The 13,305-nt window shown below is 38.3% G+C and overlaps 2 protein-coding genes across 16 annotated transcripts in view; one reads left to right on the forward strand and one right to left on the reverse strand.

Moving 5' to 3' along the window:
* The window catches only part of Doa (Darkener of apricot), a 57,381-nt gene extending 47,608 nt beyond the window's left edge, over window positions 1–9,773 (forward strand). For 5 of the 14 annotated variants that reach the window (XM_069501330.1, XM_069501321.1, XM_069501326.1 and 2 more), the window contains 9 exons: window positions 328–441; window positions 3,892–3,991; window positions 4,586–4,765; window positions 5,251–5,380; window positions 5,721–5,865; window positions 6,589–6,694; window positions 7,057–7,204; window positions 7,872–7,889; window positions 9,458–9,773. In XM_069501330.1, coding sequence (XP_069357431.1) covers window positions 328–441; window positions 3,892–3,991; window positions 4,586–4,765; window positions 5,251–5,380; window positions 5,721–5,865; window positions 6,589–6,694; window positions 7,057–7,204; window positions 7,872–7,889; window positions 9,458–9,528 — 1,012 coding nt within the window. In that variant the 3' untranslated portion in view covers window positions 9,529–9,773. Of the gene's footprint in view, window positions 1–327; window positions 442–3,891; window positions 3,992–4,585; window positions 4,766–5,250; window positions 5,381–5,720; window positions 5,866–6,588; window positions 6,695–7,056; window positions 7,205–7,871; window positions 7,890–8,558; window positions 8,590–9,457 lie in introns of all 14 variants that reach the window. The other 9 variants (XM_069501331.1, XM_069501324.1, XM_034972485.2 and 6 more) reach the window with 5 other exon arrangements.
* A 991-nt stretch (window positions 9,774–10,764) lies between these two features.
* The window catches only part of LOC117985725 (NADP-dependent malic enzyme-like), a 31,900-nt gene continuing 29,359 nt past the window's right edge, over window positions 10,765–13,305 (reverse strand). For both annotated transcript variants that reach the window (XM_034972495.2, XM_034972494.2), the window contains exon 12: window positions 10,765–12,812. In XM_034972495.2, coding sequence (XP_034828386.1) covers window positions 12,676–12,812 — 137 coding nt within the window. In that variant the 3' untranslated portion in view covers window positions 10,765–12,675. The remainder of the gene's footprint in view (window positions 12,813–13,305) is intronic.

Below are 13,305 nucleotides of genomic sequence, written 5' to 3' on the forward strand. Positions count from 1 at the left end.
TTGAGCTGTACGTTGATAGATCAGTCAGTCAGACAATCCTTTTATATATTTAGATGAATATTCATTATGTTATGCTATGCAGATATTATAGTATATGTTATGCTATTCATAAAATATGTAAAGGAAAGAAAATATGTCATTTTAATAGTAGGGCTGCCATTTTTGCCAGTTCCTTTGTATACAAAACTTAAACTAACAAGTCAATTATTCTTTCTTTATTTTTGAAACTGATTCCACCAGGAAAAAAACATGATTTGTATAACAATTGTTATGTAACGAGTTATTGTCAACAGACCCATACTAATTGAACAATTTGTGTGTTTTCAGGGAGCACAGGATGGCTCTGAAGATAATTAAAAATGTTGAGAAGTACAGAGAGGCTGCAAAATTAGAAATTAATGTTTTAGAAAAGTTAGCTGACATTGACCCTGATTGTAAAAAGTGAGTATATTTTATTTATTATATATGTTACAACTCGAAGACCGAAAACGCTCATTGAGCGAAAAAACAGCTCACAATGCGTTGTGGCAAAAAAACATCCATGTCGCGAAATTTGTGCTATGGCTCTTATGAAAACGCTCACGACGTTGTGGCAATCACAGAAAGACCACACAGTGGAATTCGTGTCGGTGGCTATCATGCTGTACGACCACAAGCGTTGTGACCACAATGAAGAAAAGCCACAACGCCTTTTGAGCCCTAGGTTTTTTTATTTATTTATTTTATTTAAAGCACAACACAAAGTAAACATTGAAAAAACATACAAGGATAGGTTATAACTGTCACAGCCAACTAGCTTAATTAAACGTTCAATTAACAGGATGTTTAACTCATTCCCAGTCTAAGATAAAGTATGTCACGTTTCTGACAAGACAATTATGTAGACAAAATCTAACAGAAAAAGTGTTACTTCTACTTTATTTTGCTTACTAGCTGATGCCCGCGGCGTCGCGTGGATTTATGTTGTTAAAAATCCCATGGGAACATTTTCCAGGACAAAAATTAGCCTACCGTCCCCAGGATGCAAGGTACGCAGTACCAAATTTCGTAAAAACATTTAAGCACATGATTCTTTAAAAATCCCGTGGGATCACCACGATATACGATTCAATTCCTTACAGCATCAGGGTTGAGGAGTTAGGTCCTTGAGTTCAACGATAGTCTTTACTCGGTAGGTACCTCCAATATCAATTTATAACCGACGTTTTCTAAATCCTATCAGTTTTGGTGGTCAAGTCCCAGGATTGAAGAGTTGGAATCCAAATTTTTATGCGACAATGTTGCAAAGTTTCTCTATCGATTTAAAAAAATTACGCAAATCGGTATAGAAATCTCGGAGATTTCGGTGTATATAACTATATAGGTAGAAAAACACAATTCCTCCGTTATTGAAAATCGGTTTAAAATGTAGCCTATGTTACTCCTTGGTTAATCCTCTACTTGTCTGTGAAAGTCCCTTCAAAATAGGTTCTGGCGTTCCGGAGATTAGCCCTTTCAAACACACATACAGACAAAAATTTTAAAAACGTGTGATTCAGTTATGGTACCGTTCAAATAACCATATGAGCCTAATATGAGGTAGTTATTTCGATATTACAGACTGACATTTCAATTTTATTTATTAGTACAGATACAGATGGACTAAGAGCCAACGCATGCCAGACCTTCGTTATTTTATAAGAACTGAAAGTTTCTTTGCGTATTGTCCCCAACACAGGGAGTAACGATCAGCTACTATGAGGTTTGGATCATGGTATCTTAGGGAGATAACGGTTAATAATCATCATCAAAGTCATCATCATGTAATTTATTCAGCAAAGTTTCCAGTTCTAAAAAAATTGTGGCTTGTAGCTCGTTCTCTAGTCGTCGATCAGCTTTATCATCATCATCATGATCAACCCATCACCGGCTCACTACAGAGCACGAATCTTCTCTCATAGTGGGGAGGGTTTTGGCCATAGTCTACCACGCTGCCCTTGTGCGGATTGGTAGACTTCTCACACCTTTGAGAACATTATGGAGAACTCTCAGGCATGCAGGTTTCCTCACGATGTTTTCCTTCACCGTTAAAGCAAGTGATATTTAATTATTAAAAACGCACATAGCTCCGAAAAGTTAGAGGTGCGTGCCCGGGATCGAACCCCCGAGCTCCGATCAGAAGGCAGACGTCCTACCGACTAGGCTGTGTGATCAGCTTTATGTCACTTTTATTTTATTTCCTTTTATTTAACCTCTGCTCGTCTGTTAAAGCTACAAAATGAGTGTACCTACGCGTAACTGCTTTATCTTTATTGTAACTATTTCCGGCACTTTATGTTTGACATTGAACAATTAAAAATTGCGCACATTTGTTGGTTATTCCGTGTTTTATGTTTTTATTTATAAAATTGTAAAAGACTCAATTCACAACTCAAGGTAGTAGATGTAGATATTTAATTATTAAATTGATCTCTTACTTAAGCTTAAATGAAGTGAAGTAAAAACTTATTAAGTATTTTTATTTGCCTTTTTATGATGACTTTTTCGCCAACGTACGCGAAAAGAATAACTTATTGCAAACTTGAATTTAGTATCTGTATCATTTTATCTGAACAATTATAATAACACAAATTGTTGCCCAGACCTTATCCGCATGGATTTACGACTTTCTCGTGAGTCTAATATATCCCGTGGCAATAAGTAGGGTTTCTATGTCCGTCCACTGAATAACCTATAACATAAACTAACTCTATGCCAACATTTATCCGCATCGATTTACCGGCTTAGCCGTAAAAAGTAACAAACAGATATATACGGACATTTATGTTAACAATATCTGTACTGATATTAATGGATGTCGGTATTTTTTTATTGAAGACAATTTTGCGCTTGACCGCGACCTAGAAAATGTGCTTACATCTAGATAGCCCAGTAATGTTAATTTACTTGTTAGTATACAAAAGTAATGCGCACTGATAATATTTCTGTGAGGACAGAAGACGTCAGGGCTGACGCTAGTGGCAATATGTGACCTTGCTCCCGCTACACGCCGCGACGGCCGCTGCGCGCCGCTCCGCTGGCCCGCAGCCAGAAAAACCGACCGGTGTCAACCAAAACACTAAAATACCTACCGAAAACCGAACGCCCCGATAACTGCCACTCTTTTTATCTCTCATTCGTTATCAATACGTGCAAAAAGACATTTCCTCGCTCAATCACTGGCCGTCTTACTGACTAATGTCGATGTCCGGCCCTTTTCTTAAAAAAACAAGTAGAAACGTTCTATTCTTGTGATCATCTAAAAATAGACGGATGTATTTGAGTTATGATTAGCGGCTGATTCAATAAGTATTATTATAGAAGCGAAGCGTCTTAACGGCTAAGCGAACGAGTAAAAAGTGACACGGTCTTGAAACACACCTGATTGGCTAGGCAGAATAAAAAAATGTTTTACTGTACGTGGGCAAAGGAAGATTTCGTACGGGAATTTATTAAAACTCTTGCAGGAAATACCTACTTATATTATAAATGCAAAAGAAACTCGGTTACTTTTTCACGGCTTAACCGCCGCGCTGTTCCCATCTTGACGAAGTTTGGTATTTGAAGATAGTTTGCATCCTGGAGATGACATAGGATATTTTTTCACTCGGAAAGTCAAAGAGTTTCCAAGATTTTCAAAAATCCAAAATCACGCTGCTAAAGGCTTGTTACAGCAGCGCTACGCCGCGAGTCGCTTCGCGTTAAAATAATCCATGCCGCGTCGCGCTGTGCAGCGCCGCTTTAGTACGATATGCACCGTACGAAATGATTGAAATAATATTATGACGGTGCCTTCAGCGGTCCAGCCTTTTTAGTCGTAGACATCAGCCATTGAGTACATAAAACTAATGATTTTGTTCTGTTTATTTTCAGTTTATGTGTTAAGATGTTAGACTGGTTCGAGTACCACGGACACATGTGTATTGCATTTGAGATGCTTGGACAAAGTGTGTTCGACTTCCTGGTGAGTAACGTACGTTTTGAAACATTTCTATAATTAGATTTCACTTTCCTATTAATTGAGATATGATTTCATAGAAGTCTTGCACGCAGATTTAGTGGCTTTTGAATAACAAAGCTGTTAAAAACTTAGCGAATATTCAGTAATTTTTTTGTAACGCTAACCAAGCCTAGTATGACTGCTATCAGTATCTTTTATGCATACACAATCTCGAAACTTAACTAAATTGACAGGTTAAAATGCTATCCGTTTCTTCAGGGAAACTAGTAAAAAGAAATTTTTTAGACGTTTTTATAGATTATGTTTTACATAATTTTAAATACATGTCCAAAAATGCGCACCGGCAGGAATCGAACCCGCGTCTCCTGGGATTATGCTTTGTATAACTGAACTGACCATTGACATAGGTTTCATAAACTATGGAGATAACTGTTTCTTAATAATGTTTAAAAATGACAAGAAAGAAAATTTACTATAGGGTGTGCCGCTAGTGAGGTAGGTGCAGGTTAATTTTTACGTCAACTATCATACTCCCGCAAGCTGTCTCTGTAAAACGGTGTATATAAATGGATTTTGGAACTAATGTATGTTCTGTTGCAATTACAGAAAGACAACAACTACCAACCTTACCCGCTGGAGCAAGTGCGGCACATCGCGTACCAGCTCGTGTACAGCGTGCTGTTCCTGCACGACAACAAGCTCACGCACACCGACCTCAAGCCCGAGAACATCCTGTTCGTGGACAGCGACTACGAGGTCGTCAGTGTATATAATAGTTTTAAGAAGGTATGTTTATCTATCTGTTTATAGAAAAAAATATATAAAAGGAGAACCTTACTGATTGACATAAATTATTATTATCAACTAGCTGCCCTGGCGAACTTCGTTCCGCCTATCAGTCGATTCAAATTTTTTAAACTTTTCTCTCCGTAAGAACCATCCTCGTACTTCAAGGAATATTATAAAAAAAGAATTAGCGAAATCGGTTCAGCTGTTCACGAAATTTGCGATGATCAGTTAGTTCATTAAAAACATCTTAAACGTGCAAACATGTTGATGCCAATATATTGTGCGAGCTAAAAATTAAAGTAGAAGTAACAAAATTTAATCACAGCTTAATTAAAAATGTTATGATTGAGATAATTCTTTTAAAAATTTATTAGTGAAATAGGACCAGTCAATAACTTAATCGAATATTTGAAGAATTCAGTGTTTCTATGTTTTTACAGATAGTGATTTCTTATAATAAAGTAATTTTGTATTGTCTACAGAAGCATGAAATGCGGCGCGTGAAACGCAGTGATGTTCGTCTCATCGACTTCGGCAGCGCCACCTTCGACCACGAGCACCACAGCACAATCGTCTCCACGAGGCATTACAGAGCGCCTGAGGTTATATTAGGTGAGCATAAGTTCCAATTTATGACCCTTATTCAAATGTCACAAGCACAGTTTGATACCTCCGGCTATTTTCCTTTATATCTATATACGAATATTATAAATGCGAAAGTGCCTGTCTGCCAGTCTTGCTAGCTTTTCAAGTAAATAAGTGTAGGATTAAGTCGCGACATAACCTATGGGCAATACCAGTGTATCGGTCGTGGTATGTCGATCTAAAATACTTACATTCATAACATATTTCGATCCAGTGGTACATTACTAAATTAAAGGGAAATGTTGCGTTTAACACGTTTATGCCGCCGTTATACCTTGTACATATATTTGTTATGGTCGTATTCCAGAGTTGGGATGGTCCCAGCCGTGCGACGTATGGTCAATCGGCTGCATCATGTTCGAGCTGCAGCAGGGCAACACGCTGTTCCAGACGCACGACAACCGTGAACACCTCGCCATGATGGAGCGCATCCTGGGGCCCATACCCTGCAGGTGAGCCAACTACACCCCGTGCGACGTATGGTCATGTTGAGCTGCAGCAGGGCTTAACCAGCTGATCCACGCTTGTGCACGCGCATGAACCGTGTGCACGGCGACATAAAGGACATAATGTGTCCACGAGTAGTTTGCAGTTTGCGTGCATGTTGTACATGATAATATACGCGTTCACGACATGCACTTGCACAAAGAAACTGACGCGTCTATAGATGTTCGATGCTCGTTGTGTGCACGGTTCGTGCGCTTGCACAAACCGCCCCGAGCTTCTCTTTGTTGTCAGTCCAGTTAGCCCTGCGATATGCTCGAGGCAGTAGACCCCTGATCGGTTATATTGGATAGCGGTGCCATAGCGTTCACGCTATGTTCCTACGCGCCGTATGAACAAGCGCGGCGCGAGTTTACATTCGTACATACTTCACGGTGGTCATCTTGAGATGCGGTGCATAACGTTATTCCTTACAGTACTTGTCGGTCTCAACGACAAGGACAACGCTCTACAATTCTACTACTATCTCCTTCTAAAGGCAGATGTACATTATTTTCGGCCGCGTACTGTACGTATCTTGGAGCTGCAACGATTAGGCGTTTTTTTCTCAATATTTTCAATTCCACGATATTTAATTTCTAGACTTTTAGTCACACTAAGTAGTCACACTGATCCCGTGAATTTACGTCATACAATTGTCCTGAATTGCATTTTTTTTATCTTTCTTTCAGAATGGCAAGAAAAACAAGAACAAAGTATTTCTACCATAGCAAATTAGACTGGGACGAGAAATCGTCAGCTGGCCGATACGTCAGAGAAAATTGTAAACCATTATCGGTAAGTGCTTGTATTTATTTACCACTAATCATTATACATAAAACTACTCAATACTTCTATAGTATAAAATCATTAAGTATCTATAGTTAAATAAAACATTCAATCGGCATTCATTGACGAGTAGCAATCAAAGACAAATTCCTATATTTGACCGCGCAGATATGGGGCATATTTCTCATTACAGCAAAATTCGGTATGTGAATTTCGCTAGATTTGTCTCCCATAGTCGCGACAGCTTTGCATAGTGAACTAGCAATTTGTAGTGAATGAAAGGTGCAAGACGTTTGAAATTGTCGCTACTGCGTTCATAGTAAGCCCGCGAACAACGTGGACCAGTACTTATGAATACCCTTGTCCTTCAGAGGTACCTGCAAGGCAACAGCGAAGAACACCGGCAGCTGTTCGACCTGATCGCGCGCATGCTGGAGTACGACCCCACGCAGCGCATCACGCTGCGCGACGCGCTCAAACACCCCTTCTTCACTAAGCTGCCCGCGCACCAGAGGCTAGGTAAGCCACCTGCCACATACGCCTATCCGCTATCGTTGCAGAGGTACCAACAGGGCAACACTCATCGTGCGCATGGTGGAGTACGACCCCACTCAACGTCTCCGAGGTATTTCAAAAGCAACAAGACTCCTTTGGCTGGTATAAAAACTGATTTGATTAGTTGACGCTGTGCTGAGTTGGCGATGCAGTGTCGACTTGTTGACGACGGGTCGACAACACTACCAACTAGTGGACGCTGAGTTGATGGCTGGTTGATGCCGAGTCGAAAGTTATAGAATGAAAAGAAGTGGAGTTGAGACAGTGTTGGTATGACGAAAATGGACTTTATTTATTTATTTACATGGATGTCGTTTTCAAGATTTCTTGGGGCACTCATTAGAAATATGCCATCCATTTTTAAAAAAAATTGACGTTTATTTTCGTGATAAGCTCCCCAAGACAAATTCAAGATGGCGGATATTATGCTTACATTTAAATTTTAAACAGCATTTTAAAAAAGATTGGCGTAAATTCCGGATCTTAGCTACATTGTTCAGGGTAACAATGATATGTTTAGGGCAATACTAAATACCCAGTTATACAAGCATATGATTATATTATGTATTATGTTTACAAATTGAGTTAGAACTATGAAGCAAAAAGTTTTAACAGATTTGTTCGATTGTAGCACCCGATCAGGAAACAGGTAAAGGTTAAAAGATCATGTGTGCCATGTCGCCAGGATTTGTTGCATCGTGAACCATTTAAAACAAAGCGATGACATTTTCATTTAGTAACTCCGATATAAAAAGTAGTAATCGCCAAAAAAAAATTTTAGTTTATAGATGTGTTCATAACATAGTTGAATCATTAGTTACTTTGATAGTGCACAGTTCCTTTACATCTTATAGATCAATACATCTAACCTAAACAAATTTTATTTATGAAACTTTTGTTAAACTAAATAGGCATGCTATCACACCAAAGTACGAGTAGGTGAAGATACAGTCCAAGGTGGAGCGCGCTTGTCTAGAAGGAATATTCCATATTCTAGCATTGCGTACCAAAAACGAGGAAGCGAATCGCTTCGTATTGGTCCGAGGAATTTTGACTGTGTAGATGTGCAGATAGAAAAATAGCGCACTAGATCAAAATAGTTCCTTAGCACACTCTCCAAAGTATGTATATCCTGTAGAATAACCGATAGGCAACCATGCGCCAAAGCTCTTAAGCTTTGGAGCTTAGAATTGAATCGTCCTCTAAAGTATCTTTACTATGAATTCCAGTGTAAGTCTTGTTTACGAAAGTGTGTTGCTATAAAACAAATGATGGTGTTTCGAACTCGCCAGTGTGTGATAAAGGTTGTTTGTTATAGGATTCCAGTTTACAAGGCCGTCGTTCCTTAGGTCAGGCCTGTTTTACTTTGCTACAGCTTCCGTCATCTTTTATATTAATTCCCTTTCACAACACATGGTGCAACATGTTGAGTTTATGTTTCTTTACTGTCGGTGTGAATATAAAACTTCGCTTGTTAATAGTGTTAATCGAAAATAATTAACCATGTGTTTTTTGTCGCCGAAAGTGGCCTTATCGTTGAGTGTAACAATAATATGAATGAAACTTCATCTAAAGTTTGAAACATTGGATAAATAAAAGCATGTAGTCATTGTCACACTCATATCACTTGTTTGTTCATCAATTCATTCATTTAGTTCATCATACTACTATCATAATTTGATTCTCATATTTACAATTATGTTATTTCTTGGCGAGCTCACAATAATTATTTGCTTAAGTTTGAGAGGCGATGACTTCAACAGATCTATTTCTGTTACATTATAAGACTGACTTTGATAAACTTTCACATAAAAGCACATGAATTTTCTTCATATTCAGACAAAATCGACGTTAGGAGTATCGTATTTTGTTCAAATACCCACTAGAGAGCTTTTCTGATGTCCCATCTTGTCTCGTTTATATTGCTTTAAAAAGTTGAAAGACATGAATAGAAATAGAAAGATTCTTTACACAAATAAACTTGTACAAGTGCTTTTGAATCGTTAAATGATCTACCACTGGTTGATTCATTGGACTAAGAACCAGCAGGAAACTCAGCGGTTGCTCTCAAAGATTCGATTTTGACATTTAGGATTATCAGATGTAGAATAACTGAGGGAATCATCAGTAATTTCTATGATTAAAAAATGATTGAGCAGGATATCATTTCCGTTATCTATTTTGAAAAGTTTATTAATATAATGTATTGTTTTGCAGGCAGTGACCGCACGCGCTGCAACGGTGAGAGTTCAGGCTCGCGGGAGCGCTCGCACTCGCTGAGCAGGTGAGGCGCCGCGCCCGCCCGCTCCGCTCCGCTCCCGCCCGGCCCGGACCGGCCCGGACCGTGACAGGCCCGGACCGCGACCGGCCGCACTATACATACATGTACATTTGTTATGAAGTGATAAGTGATAATATGATTTGAACTGCGTAATATAGATTTATTTTGTTGTGAATCGGTACTTCTCAATTTGTATTTATAAAATAAACTTAATTAATTACTTGAATAAAGACTGTTGGTCTGTGAAAAAAATCTTTCTCCTCTTTTATTTTTGAATTCCGTAGAGTAATACCACTGTTATAAGTTTCGCCGATGTACCTGCGCAGAAATCTTATTTTTGAATGACGCGAAAATATCTCGGCCAATCATAGCGCGCGTCTGTCAGCGGTATAGCGCGGGTGACGTGCGGGTGTGCAGGGTGTGACCCCCGCCTCATACCCCGATTGCCATCTCCGTCTCGTCCTGTCACGTTATAGCACCTAGTTCCATGTATACTAAACAACTACAAAATAATAGGGATGTCATAAATTTTGAAGGTGCAGCAGATTCTTAAAATTCAAGAATACCTCGCTCAAACTACGTGAATTTGGTATTTTTCGTTTTTGCCTTTATGCTTGTTTCATATTTTGTTTAAGTAAAATCCGAATAAAAAAGTACCGAAAAATTAAATTTTCCCATTTAGCGTTTTTGGCGTTGTGCACCTAAAGTCCAAACGTGCTAAAGACTTCTCGACTCCACTTCGTCTGAATACATTGGCCCCATTGAAATGGATGAAAAATAATACAAAACTAGCGACCCGCCTCGGCTTCGCATGGGTGCAATGTAGATTACTAATGTGGTGTCATTGAGGTGTCATTGCCTCGGAAATTCAAATGAGAGGAATTTTTTTCGACCTAATTTACATTTCACATGGATTATTCCCGTTGAGTCACACCCCCGTGTGTCAGGGTTTATTTCAATTTCTCTAGGGATCTCTAATTTTTTGAGAATTAAACTATAGCTATAAACCTTCCTCTTGAATCACTCTACCTATTGGTGAAAACCGCATTAAAATCCGTTGCGTAGTTTAAAGATCTACGCGTTCATAGATACAGACAGCGGGAAGAGACTTTATTTTATACTATGTAAAGATAGAGGTCAGTGTGGCCACCCCGCTCTAGCTGCGTGAACCTATAACGTTTAAAGTTCAATTTTCCAAAGCCCTTTCAATGGAAAGAGCGTTGTGAGACAAGTAAAAAGACAATTTGCATTTCAAGACATTTTATTTTCATTGTTTTACAAATAAATATGTATTGTTTTTTTCAATTAAATAAATATAACATTTTTGCTACGTAACATACAACGTTCACCTCTGTTGAAATTATTCGATACAAAATAAATAAATGTTAATTTCATTAATAAGTTAAAACAAAAAAATATAAATAAAGAAACTCCAATGTTTAACGTATTTTCTGCTCGTTAATTTTCTAAATTCTTCAATAAAAGTAGTCCGCGACAGGTCGAGATGACTATCGGGTGTGAGGCGGGGGACCGCCCCGCACACCCGCACGTCACCCGCGCTCGCCCGAACTGGGGCTGTGCGGGTGTGCGGGGCGTTCCCTCCCCGATTGCTATCTCGACCTATCGCGTTCTATAGGTGCCTACCACATATAATACACTCCCTGCTATGAAATATTTTTTTTTGTTTGCATATAAAAATTAAAAAATATTCATTAGTAAAGTGAGACAACACACAATTTGGAAAAATTGGAATGTTTTTTGTTGTCCTCCTTTAGATATAGGCATAGCTCAAGCAGTCTGATTTGTAGTATCAGTCAGTATTTTTGTCAGTACATTTTAAACATGGATTATTTTTTCCACAATGTTTTCTTTACAATATTCTTCATAGCCACTTACATACAAATATAAACCTACATACACGTCGCAATATATTAAAATTTGACGTGCTTTCTTTTTTGATTCGAATAAAAAAACCATTGAATAAAATACTTAGGTAAAAAATATATCACGTCATATCACAATAATAGATTCAGCGTCACAACTTGGCACTGCTCTACTGCCAAGTCTTTTCTTCATTACATTTTACATACTTATTAAAATTTCTTGAATTCATAATATTAATGGTTATAATTATAACTTTAAGTCAAATAAAATGCACTACGAAATATGAATATGATTTTGGTTCTTGGTATCATTCCACATTTTTGTTTAGTTTGCAGCTACAATAGTATTTTACCCTTTAAGCCTTGGTAACTTTTAAATAGGTAGGTACACATGTTAAATTGAGTAACATTTTTAATTATTAAGTAATAAATAAAAATAAAATCCTCGCTTATTCACTTTTAAGAACATTAGATACTCGCTGTTATCACTTATTTTTTATCGTTTTTTTTTCTATCAATAAAGGTAATAAATTAATAGTAACAACTAAATAAATTCAAATTCTCATATTTCTTTCAAAAGCCTTCCAGCAATAGCAGCGTTTAGGTATTATAGTCCGCATCCTTAGATTCTCATATCATATCATTTCTGCAAAACTCCAAATCTATTTTTAATAAAAATATTCATTCGCGATTTAATATCTCGACAGTTATAGTTTGATTATAATTAATGTTTTTGCATATTTTAGGACCTAACCATATTTGAACACCTTGGCATCTCACATGTCATACGCGTCACGAAAGTTGAAAAAGCGCATTAGTGGTGGACGATTCATTCGAAAAACAATCGAATTATTCGATTGTTGTTATTATTCGATAGTATAATCGATTGTTTTCGATTGTTCAATTGGTACTTAGCGCGCGGGCCTGGGACGAATGAATCGGAAATCGTATGCAAAATTGCGAAATTGAGTTAGATTTTCGATTTATTCTTTCCAGACCGTGCGCTCCGCAATCGTAATTTAAAAAGGTTTAATAACAATTAAACAATCGATTTGATTGTTTTTTGGCAACAACTTCCCATCGCTACTGCGCAGGTGCTGAAAAGGCCCCACCCACTCTTTCTCAGAAACTGCGCAGTACTTAGTCCTTTTTAAAGATTATTGCGCAATTTCAAGTTTCGTGACGTGCCAGTATTAGAATGCATGTACCAGGGTAACGGGACGAGGAGCGCTAAAACGTTAGTATACTCTTTGGCGATAGGTAGGCACAGTCTACATGACCTGTACTCTAGGCGCGTCTTCGGGCCACGAGTAGACGGGCGGCAGAGCGGGCGAGTAGCCGTAGTCGTACATCTGTGCGCGGATGAAGGCTTCCGTGTCGAGTGGCTGCGGCTGGACTGAGGCCTTGCCTGGAACAACACACGTGGAACTTTTTTAGTAAAGAAAACTTGGTAGTGGATTAAAGGATAAGCTTCGTCACTAAAACTGTTAGATACGATGGCTCGATTGCAATAGAATGACAGCTACAATGTCACGAAGTTTGGTTGACGCTCGCTCACTATTGGCTACAATGCATTGTTGCAACAAGAATACCATAAATTTAGCCAATCACAACCATTGAGATTGTAATAATGCAGTTTTTCCGCAACCGACCAGCAGCTGTGTGCTTACTGCTTAGTATGAGATTTTACATCTCAGACTAAGAACACAGCTCGAGCATCGACACACTTTACCGTTTAAGTAAAATGGACCTTTATGGCCTTGTTTTAAGCTCAAATATACGTCCATACTTCTACAGCTAGCGCTCCTAGCGGAAATTTTGCGGAGTTAAAGGAACTTTAGGTCTATTTTATTCTACTGTTATCATGTTTCAATCTCGAATTCTATCAACGTTGGCTGACA

This window comes from Maniola hyperantus, chromosome 10 (assembly GCF_902806685.2).
Source record: "Maniola hyperantus chromosome 10, iAphHyp1.2, whole genome shotgun sequence".
Taxonomy (NCBI): domain Eukaryota; kingdom Metazoa; phylum Arthropoda; class Insecta; order Lepidoptera; family Nymphalidae; genus Maniola; species Maniola hyperantus.